This window comes from Enhydra lutris, unplaced genomic scaffold (genome assembly GCF_002288905.1).
Source record: "Enhydra lutris kenyoni isolate GAN:26980312 unplaced genomic scaffold, ASM228890v2 scaffoldscaffold34, whole genome shotgun sequence".
In the NCBI taxonomy this organism is placed as follows: domain Eukaryota; kingdom Metazoa; phylum Chordata; class Mammalia; order Carnivora; family Mustelidae; genus Enhydra; species Enhydra lutris.
Window position 1 is genome coordinate 16,654,362 of NW_019154118.1, and position 25,809 is coordinate 16,680,170.

General features: G+C 57.9%; 1 protein-coding gene across 3 annotated transcripts in view; it reads right to left on the minus strand.

Moving 5' to 3' along the window:
* Window positions 1–291: 291 nt before the first annotated feature.
* LOC111153777 (centrosomal protein 164) overlaps window positions 292–25,809 on the minus strand; it is a 60,983-nt gene continuing 35,465 nt past the window's right edge. The window contains exons 10-32 of one of the 3 annotated variants that reach the window (XM_022513013.1): window positions 24,194–24,277; window positions 21,642–21,727; window positions 20,569–20,733; window positions 19,542–19,688; window positions 15,435–15,635; window positions 11,721–11,852; window positions 11,421–11,637; window positions 10,371–10,448; window positions 10,003–10,134; window positions 9,616–9,738; window positions 8,462–8,605; window positions 7,946–8,029; window positions 7,763–7,831; window positions 7,263–7,438; window positions 6,893–7,019; window positions 6,555–6,622; window positions 5,897–6,104; window positions 4,975–5,082; window positions 4,307–4,451; window positions 3,511–3,855; window positions 2,805–2,871; window positions 1,783–1,911; window positions 292–1,602 (exon numbers count right to left, since the gene is read on the minus strand). In XM_022513013.1, coding sequence (XP_022368721.1) covers window positions 1,506–1,602; window positions 1,783–1,911; window positions 2,805–2,871; window positions 3,511–3,855; window positions 4,307–4,451; window positions 4,975–5,082; window positions 5,897–6,104; window positions 6,555–6,622; window positions 6,893–7,019; window positions 7,263–7,438; window positions 7,763–7,831; window positions 7,946–8,029; window positions 8,462–8,605; window positions 9,616–9,738; window positions 10,003–10,134; window positions 10,371–10,448; window positions 11,421–11,637; window positions 11,721–11,852; window positions 15,435–15,635; window positions 19,542–19,688; window positions 20,569–20,733; window positions 21,642–21,727; window positions 24,194–24,277 — 3,132 coding nt within the window. In that variant the 3' untranslated portion in view covers window positions 292–1,505. Of the gene's footprint in view, window positions 1,603–1,782; window positions 1,912–2,804; window positions 2,872–3,510; window positions 3,856–4,306; window positions 4,452–4,974; window positions 5,083–5,896; window positions 6,105–6,554; window positions 6,623–6,892; window positions 7,020–7,262; window positions 7,439–7,762; window positions 7,832–7,945; window positions 8,030–8,461; window positions 8,606–9,615; window positions 9,739–10,002; window positions 10,135–10,370; window positions 10,449–11,420; window positions 11,638–11,720; window positions 11,853–15,434; window positions 15,636–19,541; window positions 19,689–20,568; window positions 20,767–21,641; window positions 21,728–24,193; window positions 24,278–25,809 lie in introns of all 3 variants that reach the window. The other 2 variants (XM_022513012.1, XM_022513014.1) reach the window with 2 other exon arrangements.

Sequence of the window (25,809 nt, forward strand, 5' to 3'; positions counted from 1 at the left end):
AGGACTCAGGATGAGTCTCCAGCTGGTAGGTGGCAGAGTGGGGGTGGGGGAGAGAGGTGAAGCAAATCAGCACTTCAGGGACAAGGAGCTCTGGGGTGCACAGAGGGGGCCGGGGGCTCTGTGCTGGGTGGACACTGGGCTACTTCCTTCAGGACCTCAGCCCCTTCCGGGTCTCCGAGCCTCCGGGTTTTCATCCATCCACTGAGATTACAGGCTTGCAGATGAGACCCTAGGAGGTGGCCTGTGCATGTTAGTTTTCGCTCCCTTTATTCTTAAGAGGAGGGAGGCAAAGGCCTTCAAAGAGAAGGAGACACATTCACACGACTGCCTTGTGGCAAATGGACGTGCAGGGATTTAATTGATGTAGAAAACACAGGCTTGTCACAGAGCTGGCTGTAACACAGGCGCTAGCCCCAAAGCACCCAGGAGGAGCCAAATCATGAAACGGAATTTTTTCTCTATGGTAGATGCCTAAAAAGTGGGCGTGGGGTGGGGGTCAAAAGTTTCTCAGACAAAGAAATGAGAGGTAGGCTTGCAGAGACTTGGTGGCTGTGCAGCGGAGAGGCAAGGGCAACCCCAGAGCCTTCAAGACAAACACGGGGGCATTTTATTTAAACGATGGGACAGATGTCTGAGAACATCCACGGCAGCCCCCAGGAGAGCCCTCTGACGGGAAGCAGGACTGAAGGGAGCGCGACCCTGTGTGGCCCAGCCCGGAGGAGGCTGCCAGGGGACAGAAACAAGAACCCACAACTCTCCCCATGGTGGTCCAGAAAGAGAAAACCACGATGCGGACCCAGAGACACCCCAGACCCCTCCTATGGCTTGTTGGCTTCTTGTAAGTCGTGCGCTTGTGACCTGAGACTTGAGCTGGGGGTGAGGTGGGGGGAGGACTCCGGGGAGGAGCCCGAGGGAAGGGAAGGAGCACCCCTGAGGAAAGCAAGGAGCTAGCGGAGGGAGGAGGGGCAGCAGAGCGTCTGGGGGCCCACTTCCAGCCACCTCTGGTAGGGCTCTGGGCCCAATCCTGAGACAGAGTGCTCAAGAAAGGAGACTTACAAAAAAGAGAAAGAAAATGGTCTGATCTCTCTGAGGCTGAGGTATCAGAGATGGGGCCCAGGGTCCAGACATGCTGGGGGCTTCGTCCTGGTGAATTAAGGGCCACACATCCACAACTGCCAGAATCCCGTGCACAGAGAGCCCGTAGGCCCTTGGCCTCGGAAGGCAACTCCTAATACCTTGTTCTTGTCCTCCTGCAGGTGCCCGGGCTCGGACACCCCCCCCCCCCCCATCAGTGTCACCTTGTCCAGACAGGATCTCGCAGGAGGCCACACTCTTCAGCCTGCGGTACACGGTCTCAGGGGGTGGGGGCGGCTCATGGTTTCCAGCGCAGCCCCCGGTTCCTCCGAGGGGGCAGGCAGCAAACAGGGCAGAAGAATGCTGTGTTGGGTCCAGAGCGCGGGCGGCTCCACAGGCACTTGGTCGGGGTGCGGGAGGGGCTCGGGGCCTTAGTAATGATACACCCTCAGTCCGTTGTTCTCATCCAGGCCCAGATGCAGAAGGCCTGAGGTAGCTGCGGGCTTGGGCACCGAAGAGAAGAGATGACTGGCCACAAGGTAAAGGAAGACTCTGTGGTCAGGTCAGTTAAGCGGGTCCAGGGAAGGGCCAAGGCCCAGACGGGCACCCCCCCTTGGACACTCCCACCGCCCAGGGCACAACCACACCTCTGCCATCCCAGCAACACAGCAGGGAGGGACCAAGGCTCAGGGATCAGACAAAGGATACAACTTGGGGTCATTCCTGTAATGTTCTAGCCACTTTCGGTTAGCCTCCATCATGCTCTGGAAGTCTGTGCTGCCCACCTGGAGGCTGGAGCCATGGGAATGGGCCCGCTGCAGGAGACGCAGCTGCTCGCTGGGAAGGCAGAGGCCAGCGTGAGGAGAGAGGAGCGGACGCATATGTGGCACAGCAGACCAGAGGAGTGGACGCATATGTGGCACAGCAGACCAGCCCCAAGCTTCTCCCTCCTCCTCTCTGCACACCCCATACACCAGCCATGGCCTCCGCGGGGTGGCTTTAGCAACTCCAAGTTTCCTTTATTGGCAAGAACGCCCTTCTGGAATGTCAAGCATCAGTTCCCCCAAGACAAGGTGGTGAACGGCACCCTCCCCTCCCTCCCCTAGGTGAGCACTCCTGATGTCAGGGCTCCCACTTCTGCCTGGTCCCAGCACATCTGATCAGTAAAAGCTTTCCCCTGGTGACTCCAGTACCTGCCCAGCATCCGCTTCCGAGTGGACCAGGGGGTAAGCGGGGGTGCTTAAGATTGGGCACCTGTGGTGGGGCGGGGCTACACTTGGCAAGGAAGAAGATGAATGGGAAATTAACAGGTTTAGATAACTGCCCATCTGCCTCTCCCACAGCGTGCCCCTCTCACTCCAGATGTGGCTAGCAGGACAGCGGGAAGAAGGGAGCCTATGAAGCAGACAGCGAGCTCCATGGCAAAGACAAAAGCCACACTCAAGGCCAGGAGGGGCCAGGCAAGGAGCAGGGTCCTGCCAAGGCTGCTTTCTCCCTGCAGGTGCTACCAGGCGGCTTCCTCATAGAGCTGGGCCAGGTGAGACCAGCCGCCCCTGGGACCTCGGCAGGGTAGACTTTTCTCTGACGGTGGTAGAGGCACCTGAGACCCAGGCAGCTTTGTGGGGACCTGTCCGGGCTCTCTGGGCAACGCGACCAAACTTCTGCTCTGCTGGGAGGCACCGCAAGCAGCAGGCCTGTGCGATTCCACCCTGAGCCCACAGGAAGCTTACCTGGCAGACACGTAACCCAGCCTGTGCTCCAGGGGCGCGGGGCTACTGCTGAGGAACGGTACTCCAGCTGGAAAGGTGGGAGGAAATCATCCAGAAATGGGTTGCAGAAGCCAGCCCCAGCAGGCCGCCTCCCAGCTCACCAGCACGCCTCCTGCCTCCCACGGACAACACAACAGCACAGGCTTCAGTGGTTGGAGGTGAGAGACAGGAATTGTCCTATTTACTTGTAAAATCGAATCTACTTTTCTATTTGGGTTGAGGCAGGGAACAGATATGTAACTTTTGGGCAAAGCTGTATGGCCAGGAGGTTCTGGGCAGAAGCCTGAAATCACAGAGCCAGAGAACCAAACTCCAGTGTGTTATTTACTCCTCGGTACCCTGGAGCACAGCCCTTAACCTGAGTCTCAGTTTTCTCATCTGTAAGGTGGGGATAAATATTCCTCTCTCAGAGGGTTATTAGAAGGACTCAGGCCTGGCCCCTCACACAAGGCACAAGATGGCAGTTCTTACAATGAGGACAGGGATGACCTTTTAGGTTCTGCTGAGCTCCAGCTCCCATCAGAAAGGCTCTAGGTCAACCGTCATGGCCCACAGAGCCTGTGGCTACAGGGTTGCAGGCAAGCCTTCCTCCCATAATGGGATGGGCCACGCCAAAGCAGACGGTGGCAAGGAGCCAGCAAAGGAAGAAGAAGGGACGGAGGCTTACTTGGGAAATACTTGCGCCACTTCTCCAGCAGGAAGTCGTCCACTGATTGAGCCACGGAGGAGGAGAGCGTGGGGCCCAGCCCGGCGTCCCAGGCCCACTGGGTGGTTGTGGGCTCCACCGGCGGCCAGGCCGAGACCCGGGCCAGGGAGGGGCAGGCGGGTACAGGGGTACTACTGGGGTTCCGGGGCGGGGCAGGCACTGGCGTGGAGGTGAAGAACGGCGGCGGTGGGAGGTTGAGACCACCCAGCATGCTGAGGACGCCGTTCAGCTGGCTGCTGATCCGCTGAAGGCTGCTGCTCAGGTAGTGGAACTTGTAGGGCAATGTGGCACTTGCAGTCAGGTTGACTAAAAGGGAGGCAAGGACTCGGCTTCAGGGCCCAGGACGGCCCCAGGCACAGCAGCACCCTCCTGGTCTGGACCACAGCCCCTCGGCCCATGGGGACAAGATGGGCAGCAGAGCTTCTGTGTTCCAGATGGTGCAGACGGGAAGCTGGCAGAGGGGAGAAAGCCTCTCCAGGGAGCGGGCAAGGAAGGAGGAGGAGATGGCCCTCTGCCCGGCTGCAGACCAGAGCGGCAGAGGGAGAACACCTCTCAGAAGGCACGGGAAGGTCCCTGTGCATTCAGGTAGCTCCGGACCCTTTCTGCCCTATGTGCTGGCAAACCCCCACGGGGTCCCTCCTCCCGAGTGCTCCTGAGGGTCTGCTCCAGACACGGGCTCCCACAGACCCACCCATGCACGGCTGAAGGAGGGAGGCTGCCCTTGGCCCCCCGTAAGCCCCTCCCTCTCCATGGATACCATGGTCCTCCCCCTGCCGACACTGCCACTCATGGGGAGGCAGGGGGCAGGATTCGGAGCTTGCACTGCTCACGTCGTCCGTGTCGCTGAGGTCAAATGTCACCCCCTTCTTGGGGGTCTGGCGCCGAGTGTCCTCATCTAAAGCCTGAGGGGTACAAGCAGCAGTGAGTACTGGCGCTTGCCCTGTGTCTTCTGTCCCCTGTCCATATGATGACTGGGGCCTCTCTGGGACCCGAAGTTCTGGGAGAAGGACACACACAGGCTGCCTTGCGGCATGGGGGAGGGGAGGGAGGTGGGGGCTAAGAGGACACAGGACCAGAGCCCCTGTCCTGCAGCAAACTCAGGATTCCCTCCTGCCACCCCCATGCCTCCAGCATCCAGAGCAACATGGATGAGGCCACAGAGAAGGGAGGAAATCCTAGGTGTGTCCATTCCCGACCCACTGCTGACCCCAGGGCCCAGCTCTCCTCAGGAACCACAGCAGGGGCCAGGGCCTCTCGAGAAGCTGCAGCACGAGACTTCGGGTCTGCTTAGGACCTCTGCGCACAGCCGGCTCAGCAACCTCAAAGCCACTGCCATCTCACCAGCCCACAAGCCCCAGCTCCTCCCCCCACGGGACCGAAGAACCACCCGCAGCCCAGGAACAGAGGAGGGAGGCCGCACCGCACCTCCTCCCGGAGAGAGGACTCCAGCTGATTCAGCTTCTCCTCCTTCTTCTTCAGCAGGTCGTGGCCCTTCCGCATGGCTGACTTCATCTCATCCAGGTGCCTGGTCTCCTGGTGCCAGAGAGAGAGGGGATGACAGACCCGGGGGCTCAGGAAAGGCGCTGGAGTCCCGGCTCTGTGTGCTGTTGTCTGGGTGATGCTGGACAAGGTAGCTCTCAGTGTGGACCGTCCTCTCGAGAGGAGAACACTACTGTTCCAGGCTCATAAGGATTCAGTGAGGTAGACTGTTCCAGGCTGAGCCCTGGGCCCACACCTAACCTGGTCTCAAAGGATTACTGTCACCCCAGGGTCACTAGTGCCCCCGCTCCCGCCACCCAGCCTCTCAGCACTCAGCAGAGCCGCGAGGGCCCGAGGGCGGCCTGCAGACGGCCCTGGGAAGCCTGCCCCGTAGCAGCCCCAAGCACCAACGGAAGTCTAGGGAGCCGGCCCCGGCCGCTGCCTAGACCCTCGGCTGGCTCCCTAAAGTCCTGGCCCAATTCCCAGTGAAAAGGCCATCAGACAGGCGGTTCCACCCCGTGCGCTCAGAAGACTCCCTGATGAACCACGTCTTTAGTGGGACGGAATGGGCCAGCAAAACATGGATGTACAATTTTAAAAACCTTACTTGTCCTTTTCACCTAGGAATCGAAGAGGACAATCACCTCTGGTTACCATGAGGACCGAGAAAGCATCGTGTACGGTGCAGTGCCATGTCAACATCAGGGGCTCTCATTCTCATGGACATGGATAACCTGCAGCCCCTGTCCCATGGCCCCAGGGCTAATGTGACCACACTGTGGGGAACCCCCAGTCACCGGAGGCGACTGGTCCTGTCCCCCGACCCAGTGCCCCGCAGGACCAGCGGGCTCCCCTCAAGGCTCCCAACCTCCTCCAGGTCCTGGCGCGCGTCCTCCAGGGCCTTGGTGCCCAGGGGGTCCTTGGTGGCCTCCGGAGCACGGGCCAGCTCCCGGCACCAGTGCTGCTGCGCGGCCTTCAGAGCCGACTGCCGCCGCCGCATGGAGCGCGTCTGCCGTACCAGGAACTCCTTGGCACTGCGGAGAGCCATTCCCTCGGCAGAGAGGTAGTGCCGGACGCTGGGGGGAGGCCGGGCCAGGGCAGAGGGGTTGGAAAGGGAAAGCACATGTGCGCTGAGAACCGCTCCGGGTCACCTGGGTGCTTCCCCAAGGGGCCCACCCTGAGCACAGACTGCGAGGCCCTCGCACTATAGTATGCGGCCTGCTGCAGGGTCCCTCCATCCTGCCTCTAAAGGGACTGGGCCTGGGGCCTCCAGAGAGATGCCCAGACACTCCCAGCAGGCTGGTCCTCAACCAAAGGGCAGCATATCCCAGCATGCTGTGCCAGCGGTCACCAGGGGCAGCTTCTTGGCTTGCTAAAGAAATTCCTTCGGTCCCCCAGGTCCTTGGCCCTGAACCAAGCCCCAGTGGTGGTCATGGTCAACCCATTTCCATTCACCCCAGGTCTGTGGTGCAGGCACTCACCTTCTCATGGACTCCTGGACCCAAACTAAGGCTATCAGAACTCACCTGTCCAAGGACAAGTCGGTCTCCTCCTTGCTCTGGGAGAGAAAAGAGGGTACGTCTTTGGTCTGGTTCTAAAAACACACAGTAAAAAAGGCCCAGTCAACATCCGGTAGACCGCCGGCTCAAGGGACCCCCAAAGCCTCTCCCAGGGGCCTCAACACAGAAATGGCTCTGGGGGCTGCTGGGCACCATTCGCTTACAGCCATCATGTGACTGATGGCAATGAGGAAGGGGGACTATTAAGGACAGGAGGCTAAGGTGGTAAAGCAAAGCCAGGACCCCTCCGGGAGCCCCGCCCCTGTCCCACCACCCTGTCCCTTCCACGGCACAGAGAAACTCACGGTCCCAAGGGACTTCCTCAGGTCCTCAATGTGGAGGTCTGGCTCAAAACGTGGGGCAGTGCTGCTCTCCTTAGCTTCCAGCTCTTTCAACATGTCCTGCTTCCTCTGAGCTTCAGCCTCCAGGTCGCTGTGATGGGGGGGTGGGGGGGCAGCAGGTCATGGTGACTGCTGGGGTGGGCTTCCAGCCTTGATCTCAGAAAGACAGCAGGACGGGGCACGACCGGAGCCATTCACACTTCTCACGCCTACGCCCTGCCGAACGCAGCAGAGCCCCTCCACCCAGCTCCACCCCCACCGGAGCAGCGGGGCCCAGGCGCGTCACTGGCAGGCAGCGGGCAGCAGGGGGGCCAAGTGCGGGGCCGCGGGCCACCTGATGTGCTTCTGCAGCCTCCGACTCTGGGTCTGCAGCGCCTCCACCTGGGACTCCAGCTCCGCCCTGCGGGCCCGAAGCTCATCCAGGAGTCTTCGGAGTTGTCGGTTGGACTCCAGCAGGTTCGTGTGCTCCTTCTTTGCCTCCTCCAAGTGCTGGTAGCTGGCTGTGACCTCCTGAAAAGACAGAAGCACCCGGAGACACATGGGACAAAGGCAGGCAGCAGCAGCACGGGAGCAAGCGTGGACCTCAAGCCCTGTGAAGTCACTATGCCGAGGGCAGGAGGCGTGCAGACTCTGCCACCCTCCATGGCCCCTGCCCACGGGGGTCCCCAGCTGGGCTCCTTCCAGGGGGCCGTGCTGTCATCCTACCACCAGCATTTGGAACCCTAAAGCTGGGGACAGAGCGGGTGAGCCAAAGGTGGGATGTTGCGGGGAGAGAGGGAGGGAAGGTAAAGGGCACGGGGCGGAGGTGAGGGAGGACAAGGGAGCCAGCCGAACCTCGCTCTCCAGCGCAGCCTGCCTCTGCGCGTCAAGGAGCTGCTGCTGCTCCTTTCGGGCCGTCTCCTCCTGCGGGGGAGGGAAAGAAGTGGGTGTCCAGGCACCCCGGCTCTAAGGGGCAGGAGGTTCCGAGCTCTCCTAGGGGAACTACAACTCCAAGGTCCGGGGCTCCCACTCTCTCACCTGGAGGCCCAGGTGAGCCAATTTGGCCTTGACATTTTTGGTTCTGGTTTCAAGTTCCACCTCTAAATCCTGGAGTTTCCTTTCCTGCACAGAAATAGGTGGAGCAAAAGATGTAGATGTAGAGAGTGTGCCAGGCATTAGCTGAGGGGACAGGAGGGAGCTCCAGGACCCCCTTTCCACAGCACACCCTCCAAGCTAGGCTCAGCCTCGTCCCACTTGCCCTTGAGGCCCCCGTGAAAGCACCACCTTGTGTCTTCCCAGTGGGGGCAAGGAGAGACAAAGCACCCACCCCAGGGTCCTGGGGGGGGCTGACCTCCTCTAATCCCAGGGATGTTTGCTGGCCCAGAAAACAAAGGAGCACATGTGTCCTGGCTGGAAATGGCCTGTGAGAGACCCCCATGCCTGAAGTTGTCCAGGCTCTGCTGGCCGTCTGCCCCCACCCCCACCTCTCCTGCATGGAGGTGTCCGAGGCAGGCTCACCCACCCTGGTCCCCGGTGACCACCCGGAGTCCCCACCTGCTCCCGGTGCCGACGCCGCAAGTCCTCAAGCTGCCTGTCCTGCATCTGCCTCACAGCCTCCAGTTCTCGCTCGTGGGACCTGCGCAGGCGCTCCAGCTCCCCGGTCAGGTGGCCCAGCAGTTCCGCCCGCTGCTTCCTCTCCTGCCCGGGACAGGAGGCTGCTGGCGGGCAACGGCAGTGGCCCTCACCCGCCGAAAGCCATAGCCCCTCACACTGGCAGGCTCGGGTCAGGGAGGTCGGGGACCTCAGTGGCTCTCCAGGGCCAGCTCTTCGAGAAGAGGAGAGCACGGAGGAGCACCCGGGCCTCCCCGCAAGAAAGCCCGCACCCCTCTCTGCCACTGAAGCAGGCGCTGGTCTGAGACCTCCCACCCCCACAGTGGAAATCTGCCTGCCCTGCTGTCCGCTGTGTGCAGCTCCTCGAGGGAAGAGAGCCCATTAATAAATTCTCACTACTCTTGAGCAAGGTCTGCATCAGTTTGGAAAGGGAGCTGCGACATTTTATCACAGACCAGCTACTTCTGTGTGGGAAAGGACCATCCAGACAGGCTGGGATATGGGTTTCAGGTAGTAGAACAGGAGCCTAGGAACCCTGGGCCGAGGCCCAGCTGTGAGCCAAAGTGAGGCCCCACCACCGCCCCTGTTCACCCCGTGAGCCAGCCCACGTATGGGGGAGGCTGAAGAGGGGTAGATCAGACCCAAGGAGGGTCAGGCTCTTGCCAGTCTGTGTGTGCTGGAAAGTCTGGTTAACCCTGACGGCTCGGTGTCGGGCTGGTTAAAGCCGAAGACTTTGGGGTCAGACAATCTGGACTTGAATCTCAGCTCCGCGACTTACTAGCCTGGAGCCCTTGGGAAAGGTGCTTATGCTCCAAGTCTCCGTTCCACTTTCAGACTGGAGGTCACGATAGTCCGCACCTCCTCGGCGTGCTAGGAGGACTAAAAGAGTCCGCACCCATCAGGGGCTGCGAACAGTGCTAACACGGGGTAGGAACTCAGTACCTGCGGGCCCAGCCGCTCGGGGAAGGAAGAGCGCGGGTCTGCTGCGGCTGCTGGAGTAACCTGGCCATCAGGACTGCACCAGTGTAGGCCAGCCAGCTGCCGGGGACCGCAGGGTGTGTGCGCGTGTGCCGGGTCTGTGCCCGGGGGCAAGTCACCTCGGCCTCGTACTGCTCTCTGGCTTCAGCCACCACCTGCTGGTGCTCCTCCTTCATCCTGTCCATCTTCCTCTCGTGTTCCCTCTCCACCTCCTGGCGCTTCTCTCGCAGGAGGCCGCTGAGCTGCAGAGTAGGCAGTGGGGACGCGACATGCAGGCGTGAGGGGGGGCCTGGCACATGGGGACCGAGGCACTGGAAGGGGGAGCATATGCACGCCCGAGGGCACGGGGCTGGAGAAGCAGCCGGCTCGAGGGAGCGGAGGCACAGAAACGCAACCAGAAGATCCAGTCCCCGCCACACCTTCCAGAGCAGAGCCGGGTCTGCAGGGCCAGGACGGAGCACCCAGGACAGGCACATGTGAGGTCGAGGCTGCCCAGCAGCACTTACCTCTTGCTCGTATTCGAGCACGTGCTGAGCCCTCTGCTGAGCCCTCTGCTCCGCCCAACTGAGGCTCTCCTGCACCTGGACCACCTCTTTCTGCTGGGCTTCCTCCATCTTCCTCTGCAGGCTGGAGACAACCTGAGGAGGCCCCAGCACAGGGGATGGGACATTCAGTGCCACGGAGCAGCCTCAGGGACTCCCCTGCTGGGGGCCTAGCACCCAACCCCAGGGGGCTTCGGGGGCAAGGAGGCTCCCGCCCCAGTGGCAGGCCTGGGGTCGAGTTCTGCCCACCAGCAGCAAAGGGGCCTTGAGGCTGTGTCTGAGGGAACAGGACACAGGCTCTGCTAGGCATCCCAGGGCCGGCTGCATCTCACCTCTCTGTGCTTGGCCTCCAGCGAGGAAGAGAGCCGCTCCAGCTCGGCCCTGTGCTCCCTCTCCAGCGCTGCCGCTGCCTGGGGAGCAACAGGGGGCCCGTGAGGGCTGCAGGGCAGGGAAGCCTGGCCGGGCACTGACCCCGGAGGGAGGAAGCCCATGCCTGACTCCCTTCCAGCTAAAGGACCAAGGGGAAACACAGACACATCTTTGTTCCCCCAGAATAACTCCATCCCTAAAGGTTACAACTAGCAAATGAACAGGAAATGAAGGCCAGAGTGGAGGGCCATTTCAGTAAGCCTCAGGTCACCACTCCCAAACCCCTGCCCCTGGGCTAGGCCCCAGATACACAGGTCATACTTAGGCCTCCGAGGGTCTGAGGCTGTGAGGGCTGGAGGTCCAGCACAATCTGCCCGAGCACCTGTGCGACAGGGACGCCCTCCCCCACCTCCTGCAGTCTCTCCTTATCTAGCAAAAAAGTTCCAAGTGGCTGGACTGTTCCTTACTTCCTGCTCTTATCTGGAGACAGACCATCAAGAGACAGGACTGAAGGCACAGGGAGTAAAGACTAAGGAGAACCCCCCACCCCGCCAAGTGTGCAATCTCTCTACAGCAGAAGAGGTGAAAGGTCATCGCAGATGCCCCTCCAGGACAGGGATGGGGACAGGGCACCTTGTACTCAGAACCTGGCATGGTCTAAGTTCTTTCAGTCATGAAATCTTCCCAAATCCACAGGCCATTTCCCCTCCAACCTCTTCACTGTCACATACAGCACCAGCTACCGCTGGCTCTAAAAAGCGCCCCTGGACACCTGCCACTCCCTCGCTGTGCCACACAGACCTGGCTTAGCACCTTGCCCTGAGACAGTTGGACCCGCGAGGACTGGTGGGCCCAGATGGTCGGCCTACCAACCGTCCCCCATCTCCCGTGCCAGCGGTGCAGACACCTCCTCCGTGCCCGGTCCCCCACCCCACATGCCCAGCCTGGCACCCAGCCCCTCCCCAGGCAGCCCAGGGGCATGTCAGACGGGAGGCTCCACACTGCAGGCTCACGTCTTTCCTCTCCTGCTCCAGCCGCTCCCTGAGCTGCCGCAAAGCCGCCTCCTTCTCGGCATTCAGAGCAGCCTGCTCTCTCTTCTCCGAGGCCTCCATCTCTTCCCTGAGCTGCTCCAGCATCTGTCTGCTCCGCCGTTCCAAGCTGGCCCTCTCAGCCTTCTGGACAGACTCCAGCTCTTCTCTCAGCCTCTGCAGGGAAGCCTCCTGCTCGGCCCTGGGTGGACAGACAGACGGAATGGGACGTGCCCGTGCATTCGGGGCGGCTCCTCCAGGGCAGCCGGCTCGCGGTGTGCTCACCTGATGCGGCCCTCGTCTGCTTCGGTGCTGGACTGCACCTGGGCCCGGAGCTGGGACAGCCTCCGGCTCTCCTCCTCTCTCATCTGAGTCTCCTCCTCCTCGGTGGCTTTCCGCAGCTGCTCCTTCAGGGAACTGAGATGGAAAAGAAAGGCAAGTTTGTTATCATCCCCAACTCTCGGTCTCCAAATGCCTGTAGCTTGCCCGCGAAGTTTCCTAAATCCGGGTCCTGCTGCCTCCATGTAAGACCTTCCAGAGTAGGAGGGGGCCAGGAACACTTCCTGCCCTTTCCTGCAGCAAGAGGACGACAGGCTGCTTGAACCCAGAATAGCATTTCTGCCAGGGGCTCCCCTCTGCGAACAGGTACACCTCGGCACGGCATTTACTCAAGGACAGATGGAGTATGGTCCCAGCCCGGCTCTGGCGCCACGTCCTCTCACTCACAGCCTGATCAACAGTTCCAGCCACATCAGGGGAGCCACCGCCTCTCAATGCCACCACACTCCCCCTGGCCTCTGGGCCCCTGCTCGTGCTGCTGCCTCCCCTGAGAAATCCCTTTTTCACTTGACCGAGTCACATTCACCACTCACACCCAGCTTCCTCCTCTCAGAGAAGTCTCTCCAAGTCCATCTGGGTTCACCAATAAGCCTTTCTGTTCCCCTCGCCTTTTCTGTGAGGCCCTCGCTTGTCCCATGCTGCTCTGTACCGCATATCGTAATTTCATCTTTTGTGTGTGCCTTTTCCTTACAAGTCTGGGAGCTTCTCCAGAGAAAGAATCATGTCTTAGAGTCTGTTATATCTGAGGTGCCAAACACAGTTGCTGACATGAAGTAGGTGCTCCATAAATGTCTGTGGGATTGGAACAGCATCACCCAGCCCCAACCTACAAGCAAGCGCCGATGATCCGTGAGGGACGTCTTATTTATGGTCAAACGACAGTAAGCATTTTATCCCAGGCAGATACCCCTGCCCACACGGCCCCCACAAGACCAGGGGCTGTGTGCTGTGCACTCAGGGAACTCAAGCCTAACAAAAACGTGATTCAGAACGCCCAGGTGGCTCAGCTGGTTAAGCCACTGCCTTTGGCTCAGGTCATGATCCCGAGGGTCTTGGGATGGAGTCCTGCATTGGGCTCCCAGTTCAGCAGGGAGCCTGCTTCTGCTCGCTGGCTCTTTCTCTCTGACAAATAAGTAAATAAAATCTTTGAAAAAAGAAAAGAGAGAAAAGAAAAAAACATGATTCAGAAGACAATGTCTTTGAAAAGCTTCCTGGTGAATTCCAAAGCCAAAGAAGATTTAGGGTCATTTTCCTTTCTTTCTAAGTTTTTTTAAAGATTTTATTTATTTATTTGAAAGAGACACAGCAAGAGAGGGAACACAAGCAAGGGGAGTGGGAGAGGGAGAAGCAGGCTTCCCGATGAGCAGGGAGCCCAGTGCAACTCGATCCCAGGGCCCTGGGGAATCATGACCCGAGCTGAAAGCAGATGTTTAACGACAGAGCCCCACAGGCGCCCTTTTAGGGTCATTTTCTATTTCAAGTGACTTGCACCACTGCTCTCTTCCATTGTGACAAAAAATTTGAGTTAAATGAAAATCCTTCCTCCTGGATTCCCCAGAAACCCCTTCTCCTTGTCCTGTGGCTCCATTTTCCACACAGCACCACAGGATGTCAGAGCTGGGAGGGCCCTGAGAGGTCAAGTCCTTCATTTTACAACAGTCTCTCTTCATCTCACAATTAAATTCAATCTCTTCCTTTTACGACTAAAGAAACTAAGGGTCAAGCCTGTCTTCCTGCCTGCCTTCTCAGTCAAGAAGTATCTGCTACAGAGTCATCTGTGGCTTCCAGAAATTTCTACCAGGTGGAAGTTGCCCAGCAGAGACAGCCCCAGCCCTCAAATAGTCTCATGTGTAAGCGGCAACAGGGTTCTCACAATGAACTATTTCAAAGCAACTCTGACAGGGCACTACCGACAGAAAAATCACTTCATGAAGGCCACTGAAACCATTGATTTCAACTGGAAATAAAATCTAGAGCTACAATTTATTGAGCAACTACCATGTTTCAGGTCCTGAGTCAGCTACTTTTGGCAGGCTAGTCTTCAGCACAACCTAAGAGGGTTCCTAGAGGCCTTCTGGAGCTGGGGGTTTAGCAAGGGATAGAAAGCACAGTCAGCCAGGCCTGGGGTAGCCAGGAAGAAGAAAGGAGCCTGGCAGGCTGGCAGGGAGACACTACCAGGATTTCCTCTTAGGCTCTGCCTGTTAAGATCAGCCAAGTCATACCACGTTTGGGGGACACCGGCCCCAATTTTCATTTGACTGGAAGAGGATGCTGCTGCCTGGCAGGGGATCCCAGAGGGGTGACAGAAGGGTGGGCCCTGGGTCACCAGATTCTGTGTTGGGCTAATGACAGCAACTGTCCCCAGTCCTCTAGGTAGCTGGAAATGGGTTTTCTATTACTCTCTCTAAATAAACATTTTATACACTCTTTGCTATGTATGATGTAAAAGTAAGTCTACCACTTTTGCATGTTCTATCCAAGAGAAAAAGATTGAGCCTTCAGTTACATTGCTAAATAAGTGGAAAACATATTAACACCTTTTTGTAGAACCTGTCCCTCCCTCGGCCTGTGACAGAAGGCTGACTACGTTCTCAGTCGCCACTCTCCCACGCTCTCCTCCTAAAGGGGCACCGATTTTATGCCGCCAGGTAGAGAGGCCCAGCTCAAGGACGACATTTCCCCGTTTCCTTTGCAGCCGGGGGTAACTCAGGAGATATAAATGGAAATTATTAAGTAAACTTTCCAAGAAAACTTCTTTAAAGAATAAACGTAAGTTATTGGGCGAAGTTTCCAAGACAGCACCTTAAAAGGGACAGAATGATCTGGAAGCTACCCTTTTTGTACTCTATTCCTGTTCTTCCTGCCTGCAGCCCAGACATGATGGCTGGGGAGCCAGCAGCTATGCTGCACTCTGAAGAGACCCTGCAAGCAGCCAGCACTATAGGCAGCAAAGAGAATAAAGGACCTGGTGACTCTGGAGCCACCATGCCAGCCCCAGATGCCTTCCTTATAAAAATAACCTCCGGCTTGTTCACATGTGTACACACAATCTCATCCACACAGATCCAGCCCAGCCTTACAGTGTTTTACTTGTCAAGGGCCTCCCAGCCAGCTACACAAAGAGCAGGAACCCAGTTAGAAACGTCTGGGTCCTGGGAAACAGCACCTCACACTGTATCATGTGGTCCCCACCAACCTCACTGGGTCCCAACAGGGCCCTGACTCCCAAGAGAGGACAACATTGTGGTTAGGAAAACAGGCTCCAGGCACAGACTGCCTGGGCCCTGTTGCTTATTAACTTCGACATCTTGGGCAAGTCACTTAGCCTTTCTGTGCCTCAGTCTCTTTATCCGTATCACAGTCCTATAAGATGGGGGGAGAGCAACACCTCCTCAGAGCCACTCTCAGAACTACACCAGTTAATGATACAAAGCATGGGGACCAGTGTCATCTCTCAAAAAGTATTGGCTACTCCCACTATTATCACGCCTCCCAACTCCGTCCCAAAAAGACGAACCAGGGAGCCCCTTCCTCCACATAGGGCCACGGAGGAGGGGGAGTCTCAGTGGGGCCACCGGGTCTCCAGGGCAGGGGGAGGGATCACTCGCCCCCCACCTCACTGCGGGGCCCCGGCAGCTCGCCTAAGGGAAGGGGCAGGACCTGAGAGACTTCTCTTTCTGCTGCTGCAGCTGGAGCATCTCCTCCTCCTCCTCCTGCCACAGCTTCTCCCGCAGCTGCTGCATCTTCTCCTGCTTCGATTCCAGGAGCCGCCTCTGGTCTCGCTCCAGTTCCTGGGCCACAGCCTCTTCCATGGCCTTCAGTGAAGCCTGCTTTGGGGGAGCTGCAGGCTCCGCAGATCGCCTGCCAAGTGGGGGAGACAGCATCTCACCAGATTTGATATCCCACCCGTTAAATACAGAACAACGCACGCGGAATCCTCACGGAGGGCCCAGGGGTCCAGAATCACACACGCCAATCAGGCTGCGCCCCAGGCCAGAGGGAAGCCTAGCCCCTCAAAGATACAGGCAGGATTTGTTCATAGAGCAAGCCCCACTGCGGCTAAGTCCCCAAGAGCCGAAGGAGAAGGGTAGCCCACCATAGTAGGCTCTCAGGGGACCTGGTAGGCTTAGCCCAAGGTGAAAACCTAAAGATGTGGCTCCAGATCTGGCAGCCAAAGACTGAAGCTCTGTCAGTAACGGACTGCTCCCCGGGATGGCTCCTGGCCCTGTTTCTGTCTCCTCAGCAGGGCTCTGCCTGCCACTCAAGACTTCCACCAGCAATTCAGGGAGCCCCCAGAGGCTGCTCTCTGCCACCCAAATCGAACACAGGCCGATGCTTGTGAGCCGGCAGGAGCAGCAGCAAGTCTCCTAGCCCTGCCACCCAGAAGAGTCCACAGAGGTCCAGCACAGGAAGGCCAAGGGAGCCAGGCAGGAGACTGTTCCCTCTTCCAGAGACAGCAGCAGGAGTGCACCAAGAACGTCCTGCTCCATCTCTCCTTGACGATGCCATGTTTTCATCTGCTCAGAGTGAACTCCATGTTTAGAAACAGGTAAAAGAAATACAGCGCTAACCTGGATGCCTAAGGTGAGTGTTAAGATACAGAATAATGGTCCTGGTGGAAGAGATGTCTATAAAGTCATGAGGGTTCTCCAAGGAAATGCCCAGAGAGAAACCCAAGAACATCTGGAGGCACAAAAGCATAAGCAGCATAAAGTACTTCGCCTCCCGGAGCAGCTTCCCTAAAGGCCAGCGCCTGTGCACATTCCCAGGTCCCTGATCTTCCATTAGAAATTAGTCTCGCCACACAACCGCCACCCTTCCCCGACAGTGTGCAGCGCAGCAGGCCGGGCACGCTGGCCCCATCAGCCTCAGCAACACGTGGGCACAACCCACACCAAGGAGCACTGGGACAAGAGCGAAGAAGGGACACAGGGCCCCCTTCCCCTCACTGCAGCAGACGGAAGGCAGTGGCCGCGATGAGATCAGAAGAGCAGAAGAAAACAAGGGCTTTGGAATTCCATCTCAGCCCCTTCAGACCAGAGAGAAAAGGAAGACATTAGAGGCTCCTAACGTCTCTGAATACCATTAAAAGCCCTCCTTCCCACTTTGCTAAAATCATTAACTCAGACTGGGACCAGCCTTGAGCTAGGCCTTCAGTTCTCCTCTGCTCCCAACCCCACCTCCGCCCTGCTTCCCGTTGCCGGCTCTCCTCCAGGTCCCCTGACACAGACCAGCAGATGCGGATCTAAGAGACATGGCCGCCACCTCCTCTGAGAGTCCTGCTCTCCGAGAGAGAGCCTCTCCCCACAGCTCTCTGCCTCATCAACCCTCCAACTCATTTCCAGCCTTGACTGAAAACATCTTTTTTCCCTGAGATGGTACCTCTGAATGTCTCTCTCCCCCATGGGCTGCGGAGCTACGTGGGGCCCGAGGGACAGATGCTGCGGGAAGATGGGGCCTCAGACAGCGTGGCAAACTGCGGCCCGGCGACGCGCACGGGTGAGCGTGCCTGCAAGCTGGCACGCGGGCAAGAAGGGCTGGCTTCCAGCAGGCTCTTCCCTGTGTCCTCGTTTGAGAACTCTAGTGTCCCCAATGTCCCACTTAGGTCCAAGGCCGTCAGCAATGGCCCAGATGATTGAGGAGACAACAGAGAAGACGAAGCCTCAGAGGAAGAGGCGGGTCTGATTTCGAGGCCACTCCTCAGGTGTCAGCATCAGAGACCCAGTTTCCAACAGTCAGCGGCCGAGAGGACACCCCGCAGGGGCATCATCATTTCAGGCTGGCCACCAAGGAAGGCGAGCAGCAGGGAGGGCAGGCGCTGCGGAGGGAGGACGTGGTGGCGCCCGGGACATTCTCAACTGGCTGCACGGCCACTAAAATTGCAACCAAAGAGATCCCATGCCCTTTCACGTTTGGCCCAGTGGTCTGAACTCATTTACCCGCTTTCTACAAACACGTCATGAAAGGTGCTGGGATCACCAAATCCCGGACTCTGGGACCCAGGTCTTCAGGCCACAGAGCACACACAGGGGCAGCCTCTTGGTGGCCCCTCTGCCCCTAACTGCTTCTGATCCAGCTTGACAACATCTGTGAAAGGCAACGGACTCAAGGAATCATGGTTTTTCTTTTTTTGTTATTTTACAATGTACTGACATCTGTGGAGGTTTGCTGATAAAGGAGAGACTGCGGGTCCCAGGACTAGCCAGCTCTTACTGACAGCCGGGAACATGTCTTTCAAACCAACCAATCCCCCAGGGAGCCCACACCACAAGCACCTCCTTCCAGAACTCACACCAAATCGTGCAGGGGCCGGCCGGGTACCAGGCAACTGGAGGGCCTCCCCCATAGCCGAAATCCCGCCCTACGTAGTCAAACTATCCAATCCCACACTCACTGAAGATACTTAGCCTGACTCGCCCATTCCTTCCCACGGAAACCCCAATAAAGGCTCTGGGCCATGGTCTCCCTTCTCGCCTCTTCTGCCTCCTGGCATACCCTGCTCCTTCCCCATGTGGCCTAGCACGGCACGGCATGCCCTCCTCTCTCTAGAAATGTAAGTAATAAATTCTTCCTTAATGGCATTGGCCTGTGTGGTCACTCAGTCACCTCCATAAATTAAAATCCCACGGGTACAAATGAGACCCAGACACAGAGCTACTCCTCACGACACACAGAAATGGAGCTGTGAAGATGGGTAATGAGGAGGTTACGGGGCCTAAGTCCAGTCTCCGAAACACGATTGCCTCCTGTCCTCATAGAAAGCACCCTGACCCTCTGTCCACAGCTGCCAAGGAGACTTGGGAAGGCCATGTCATTCCTCGGTGTCAGAGCTGTCACCACCTGAGCCACGGGGCTGCCCCTTCCCTGCATCACTGCAGTGCGGTGGTGAGGACAAGAGTCAGGAGCTCACGCGCCCTGCTAGCTGTGAGTAGGGCACCGACCCGTCTCTACTCAACATCGGCCCCCATTCCAAGGACTCCTAATCCTTTCGTGGCACTCGGTTCACAGACGTGACAAACGGCACAACCCTGGCTCCTGTCTCTCCACGCAGAGAAAAGGACCACCGGCTGCACACTGAGTAGGAAGTCTAGGGCTCCAGCGACCAGAGCCTCGTCCTAGTGATACAACCCACCAACGAGGTGATGTGGGGCAAATCCCTTCACCGCAAGCCTCAGTCTCCTCTCCTGTAGAAGGGGTAGAGGGGAAGGAGACAATAGGAGGAGGAAAGCTCAATGATCTCAAAGTTTGAGAAGTGCGAGTAGAACAACAGAGGTGAGCTTTGGACCAGGCCCAAAATGCATATACTGGATATGGTATAATTCCATTTATGTCAAGTCGGAGAACTGGAGAGACGCACCTAGGGGACCGAAGCCAGAAGCCTGGGGACCTGGGGTGGTGCACGGGGAGGAAGGGGACATGAGGAAACCTTCTGGAGGGACGGAAATGTTCTACCCCTGATCCGTGTGTAAGCATGGGTTGATTCATACAGTTCAGGTTTATGTACTTTCGGTAAATACCTCAATAAAATGTTGCTAAGAAAGCGAAAAACAGTGCTTTGGAGAGCGGAAAACGGGATTACCAGGTTTCCGCTAGCCCTCGTGTCCACCTTCATTCACGGCTGGCTGGGGTCTCAAAGCGGCACACGCAACAAAGGGCGCACTCAGTCAGCCCCACCCCACCCCCTCGGCAGGGCCCCCAGGGTTGGTGGGCACTCAAGCAATGCACACATAAGGGAGGACAGGGACAGACGTTAACACTGGCCCTTACGCCTCTGGGAAGACTGGCGGGGCAGGGTGGGCCGCCACCTTCTCCTCGGGCTCCTTGGCCTCTTCCTGCCCAAGGCCCAGCTCCGTGGCCCAGGAGCGCTGCTCCCTGGCTCTCTCATGGGCGGCAGGTGGGCTTGGGGTCTCCTCCCTTGATAACAATAAGGAAGCAACCGTGTTATAGCTGGTGGGAAGACAAGAGGCTCCAGGTGTACCCATTTGGGGTCAGAGAGCCCTGATGAGGACAAGGGAATCAGCCCCAGCTATGTGTCCCTGTCTCGGGCCTCACTCTCCCTGGTCTGCCTCTCCTCTGGTTGTTTACAGAGGGCCGCAGACGCACCCACGCGGGCTGCGGGAGGGTTACGGTGCCCGGGAAGAAGCTCTGCACACAGCAGGTAGTCTGTGGACCCAACATTGCTGCGGCTCGGCTTTCCCGGGGACTCATCCCAACTGAACGTGCTCCAAACCAGTTCTGACGCCAGCCTCTTGCTTTCACTGGGGGAACAGAAGGACTAGCAAAGGCAAGCCAGGCTCTGGGCGGGGCTGGGGCACGAAGGTCCCCTCAGCTGGCCTCAGGGAGGCCCAGGACTCTGCACTTCCCTCCCCGAAGGGCCCGGCCCACATGACAGGGCTCTCCTTGGGTTTGCTGTAGGACTAGAAGTGGGATGACTGCTAAGGGCATGGGGAGCACGGGCAGGTGGGGATGGGAACAAATGCCCCCCCTAATGGAGGGCACAGCCCAGGTGGGAGACAGTCTCTGCCCCAGCCCCCGGCAGGAAGACAGCTGGATCACAAGAGATGCTCCATCGTTCAAGAGTTTCTAGGCTCCCCAATCGGATGGTGCACCCCAGTTTTAGCTGTAGACTAAGGACTAAGAAGAAGCAGGTTTCCTCATTCCCCAGCTCACATTGTGCACTCGTGGAAACCTGCAAACCCACCCCAGCTCCCCACCACTCCAGGCTCCCCCAGCAGTCGCTGTCAGCCCCTGTGCAGACAACTACATGCCTGGAAGGCCTCCCACTCCCCCTTACCTCTGCAGGGAACCGGGAGGAACGGGGCTGCCTACAGAGTCCCCAGGCTCCTCTGCCTGCTCCTGTTTGAGCTGCCCCTCAGAGGCCTGCAGAGGCCCTTCTTCGGTGGCCTGGCTGTGAAGGGGACTCTGGTGCCACCTCCCAGGCACCAATGGAGGAGACAACCTGGTCAGACCAGCCAGGGCAGCTGAGTAAGTCCTGCAGGGAGAGTAGGGAGAGAACTGGAGAGTGTGATACGTGGACCTAGGTCCATTCCTCTTCTCAGACAGGGCTCCAGCCCCAGCCCTACATCCATGGGGAGCCACGGAGGGCAAAGCAGTCAGAAAAGCAGGAAGGGGAACCTCCCTGCTGAGCTCTCCCTTTGCCTGGACCAGACTCAGCCCGCTCAGGTCCCTGCACTGCATCTGCTTGTCCCGGGGTGACAGCTGGGCCCTCTCACGGCTGTGTCCACTCCCAGTGCTCACCATCACTGAAGCCGGGCAGGGATGGAAGAACTGAGCGGAAAACAGGGAGAAAGAGAGAAGCCAGACTACAGAAAGGTCAGATGACAGAAAATGCGGGAAGCTGGAGCTTTTAGCTTGTGGGAAGGCTGACAGAGCCTCAAGGTTCAAAAAGCAGAATAACTGGCCTGCTTCCTCTTCCAGAGTGGTGGCTCTCCTCTCACAGTAGCCCGGGCCTCAGAAGCTGGAAGGCTCTGTCCCCCTCTCCCAGTCTCTCTGCTCTCCATCCCCGTTTGTCCCCGTTTGTCTGCCTCGCGCGTGAGCACCCATAGTGGGCTACCAACCACTGCTGATGCGCAAGGCAACAGCTCCAAGCCAGTTCCTCCAGCCTCAGCCCACAGCACTGCACAAAGTCCCACCAAATGTACCCACATTCCTGTCTCGGGGCAGAATCCAAGGGTATGCTCGTGTACACACGTGCACATGCACATACAGACTCTGCGAGGCCATCAGGTCAGCTCACCGTCTGCCTTCAGGCAGGATCACACTGAGCCAGGAGCACCAAAGCCAGGAGTCCTGCCCAAGTCCACCCCATCCTGAAGGTCCCGGAGGGCGGCCTCCCACGTACTGTACCTCTCCAAGCCTCTGGACGGCTTGCTCCGCTGCTCATCTTGGCTGGGCTGGCTGCCATCCTTGTCTTCTCTTCCCAACCTCTGGGCCTGTAGGGAAGGAGCAGGAACAAGTATATATTGGAGAGGTCAGCATTCGGGTGCCTTAATTCTCCAGCCAACTCCTGCGCCTAGGAGGAAGTACCAGGAAGTGGCTCTTGAGAAGGATGACCACTTGGGACCCAGAAGAGGAGGCCTAGCTGCTGTATCATAGCCCCTCCGGGGGCTGTGGCTAAGCCGCCAGGCTCACAGCTACTTCCAGGACTGGCTTGGCTGGCCTAGGGAGGAAGAGCCAGAGGCCACAGCCACTGCCTACAGAGCCAGAAGCCAGAGGCTAAAGGAGACAACATATAAAAAAGAAAATCCTGCCTCCTGTCATTGGAAGCCTTCACTGAGAGCTGCAAAGAGAAAGCGGAGACATCCATGAACACCTCAAACCCACAGAGGCCCAGACGTGCAGCGCCAGTGATGTACAGGGAGGCTTTGTGATGGGCATTGGTCACTGAGGCAGCAGCCAGGCACGTGGAAGAGGAAGGACCCTGGAGAGATGGGGACGTGGTGAAAGGAGAGGGCACTACTACATTCCAGACGGAAAGGATACCATTTGGGCAGCCCCAAGGAGGAAGACAAGGTAGTCCACTGCTTCACTCCAGGCCCCCCCAGATACCCGGGTCCCATCAGTAACCAATGATGCCCCCCCTTCCCAGTCAGGGACTGATTATACCATCTATAAAAAACAAAACAAAACAAAACCTCATGGAGTGAGGTGGTGGGGGCACAGAGGGGAGAATGTCAAGCAGACGCCACATGGAGCACGGAGCCTGACACAGGGCTCGATCTCACGACCCTGAGATCATGAGCCGAAATCAAGAGTCGAACACTTAACCGACTGAGCCACCCAGGCGCCCGCTGCCCCCATCTCATTTTAAAGCTTGCGTGTCTAGGCTGATCTAGCAAGCTGGTGAAAGGGCTATTGCTGGTAAGTTCAAATATTTCCTGCAGGGGTGGGGCCTCAGGGACGGCCGCACCGTCGGCCTGGACTCGAGCTCTTACTCCACCACTTCCTAGCCGGGGACCCAGTCTCCTCCACTAAAAGAGGGGACAGTAACTCCACAGCTCACAGGGCTGGCGGCGAGGATTACAGCAGCTCACGAGCATAAAGCCCGACTCCTGGCCCAGAGAAGGCAGGCCCCACATGTCAGCTCCCCTGTTCCTGCTCCTCCCCTCTCCCCACCCTAAGGCACAAAACCCCAGCGCTGGCAGGGCCAGTCCCCATCCAAGACCCCACACTCCTCTGTCATGCCGAAGGGAGTCCCGTCTGTTCTGGGACAGCAGGGTTAACAGGAGAGGTAGGGCAGGTGACAACTCACTCCATCATTGCCCGTGGGGCTCCGGCCGGGCTGGCCCATGGCCGTGTCCCCAGCCCTGTCCCCACAGCCGCCCATGCCTCTCCACTGGCAGCCGGAGCCCCGGCAGCTGGGGCCGACGCTACCATCCAGACGGGTGAGGAAGGGTAGGGCCCGAACTAAAAGTCAGCTCCCCCAAATTCCATTAAAAAGAGAAATGCTGCCTGAGTACCTCCCAGTGCCCGCAGCAGAGGGCTCCCGCAGCGCTGCCACTGCTTATCATGTCAGCCTGGGCAGAGCCCGCAGCTGGTGGCCCCCACCCCCTCGCCCCTTCCTGTATTCAACTCACCACCATCTCCCCTACAAATCACACTGAGCTCAGCAGAGAGCTCCCTCTCTCACTTTCAGGGGAAAAATGAAAACCCACACAGGCCAATCTATGTAACAAACTAAAATGTAAAACGGGTAACAACGTGGGGCAACCGTAATAAAAATGAGGGGCTTGAGCCCTGAGTCCGAAAGGATGGCCTCCTTGGCTTCAAGGCTCCTTAAGGACAGGATCTGTGTCTAAGTCATCTTTGTATCCCGCTGGGGGCCAGATGTCCCCACACAGAGCTTCCATCTGGGAGGGAGACAGACCCAAGAACCATAAAAGAGAAGAAGTAGAACTATGGGGAGCAAAGGGACAGAACGATTCATCCTGCCTGGAGGAGGTGACATCAGAAGTGGACCTCCACGACCACCTCTGGGAAGGTACAAATGGGGAAGCAGCACGGCAGGTGGCGCAGTGAAGGAGGCGGGTGGTGCGCCCCGGGAACAGTGAGTGGTGGGCACAGCTGGCGTGTGGCAGGTGGGCCAAGGGGGAGCCTGCAGGGGCTGAAAGGGCCAGGTCAAGAAGTGGCTTGGAGTCCACAGTCTACAGTGCTTTGCACATGAGCAAGTGGTCATCCCTCAGTTGCTAGAAAAATGGATAAACACATAGATGTACACTGCAGGGCGGGGAGAAAGGATGACTTCATTCATGGCAGCAAAGAGCAGGAATGACTGACAGCCCATCGCAGGCACAGTCAGGGCCATCCCTTATTGAATCAGAAGGGAGGGAGCTCCCGGAAATGCACCCTCAGATGGGCAGAGCTTGGCTGGGGCTTATCTGTCACCCAGAGACACTCACCTCCCAGTGGGCTCCATCCAGGACTGGGGAAAGCACGTTGACATCCAGCAGGTGCTCCGAGATCCGGCCGTGAAAACCAAAGTCCTAGAGACAGTGGAGGGGGAAGTCAACACTGCCCCCGTCACAGCATCCCCCTGGGCCTCTCCTCCACCTCCCCACCTTCCAGAAAGGGGCCTAATGCAGGCCAGGCACCATGTGAAACATTGCCACATCTACTGCTTATTCTCATTTTCAAAATAACACTGAGGAGTCTAGAAAAAGATACGTGATACGGCAGGTGTAATGTTCACTATAGACTCTGGGGGTAAGGATGTATGCATTCACTTGAAAATCCTTTTAGTTTTTCCATATGTCTGAAATTTTTAATAATAAAACCATGGGGGAAAATAAGCCTGTGAGACTGATAATCTTAAGGCCTCTCACGGACGGGAAAGCAGGTCTGCGAGCACATGTAATTCGCCCGAGGTCACACAGCTCATTAGCAATGGGGCTGGTGGGTCAGATGTGCCTTGGACTGACGCCCAAGCTCTCTGCAGGACTCGTGCTGCAAGCATGTCACTTTCCAGCTGTCTTGCCCTCCTGGTGCCCAAACAGGGTGCCATCAGGGAGGCCAAAGGGTCCAGCAGACCTGCGGGCAGCTTAGAAATGAGGCATGGTGGGCTGTCCACCGCTAGCTCTTTTCCCCTTCTCAGGGGCCCCTCTGGACTATAGGGATTGATTAGTGGTGCTCCCTAGGCAGGCTTCTCTTTGGGACAGACAGCAAGTGCCCACACCAGTGCCAGTTCCCTGCCGTTCTCTGGCTGCCACAGGACCCTGATCCTGCCCCCTCCGAGCCCAAGACGCCTGCTGGGCTAAGTGAAGGATTGCTACCTGACAGCGTGCTAATAGGGACAGTTCGGTCATCAGCCCTGATGAATGGCAGGAGGCCCAGGCCTAGGTCTGGTCCTGCTGTCCTGTGGCTTCCTCCACCCACTCCCTCAGAGAAGAAAAACACTGACAGGCATACTTCTGCACACGGGGACTCCCGCAGGAGGGACGGAGCCCTTGCTTCCAAGAGTCCTAGAACCTGGCTATTCTTCATGATGGTTTTTGTCAACAAAAACCTGCCCCTCCTAGATTGTGTGTTTTCTTTTTTGGTGACATTTTCCTTTCAGTTTGAGTTCTACTCCACTTAATGCAGCCACCATCTGCCTCCTAAGCCCATGGCTCAGCGAGGGGCTAGAGCACACAGCCGCCTAACTCCTCCGCACCTCCTCCCGTCATTACCACTCAACCCTGACCCTCTCCCGCTAATCCCTTCCCTTTGATCTGCCTCCTCCAAACAGATGGAGCATGGTTTCCAGAGGTGATGTTCTGCCAAAAAGCACCCTCAACTACTCCCCATAGATACAGACCTGGCAAATGAAGCCAGGAGACAGCACGCTGGCTGGAAGGCCTGGGAGAGAGCAACCATCCATCCACTGCTGACATTCCAGGACAATGTCTCCTCTTTGGAAACGTAACCCCAGCATCCCTCCCAGCTACAGCCTGAGGACTGGTCCTCACCATTGCTTGGTGATCCCATAAACACACACACACACACACACACACACACACACACACACACACACACACAC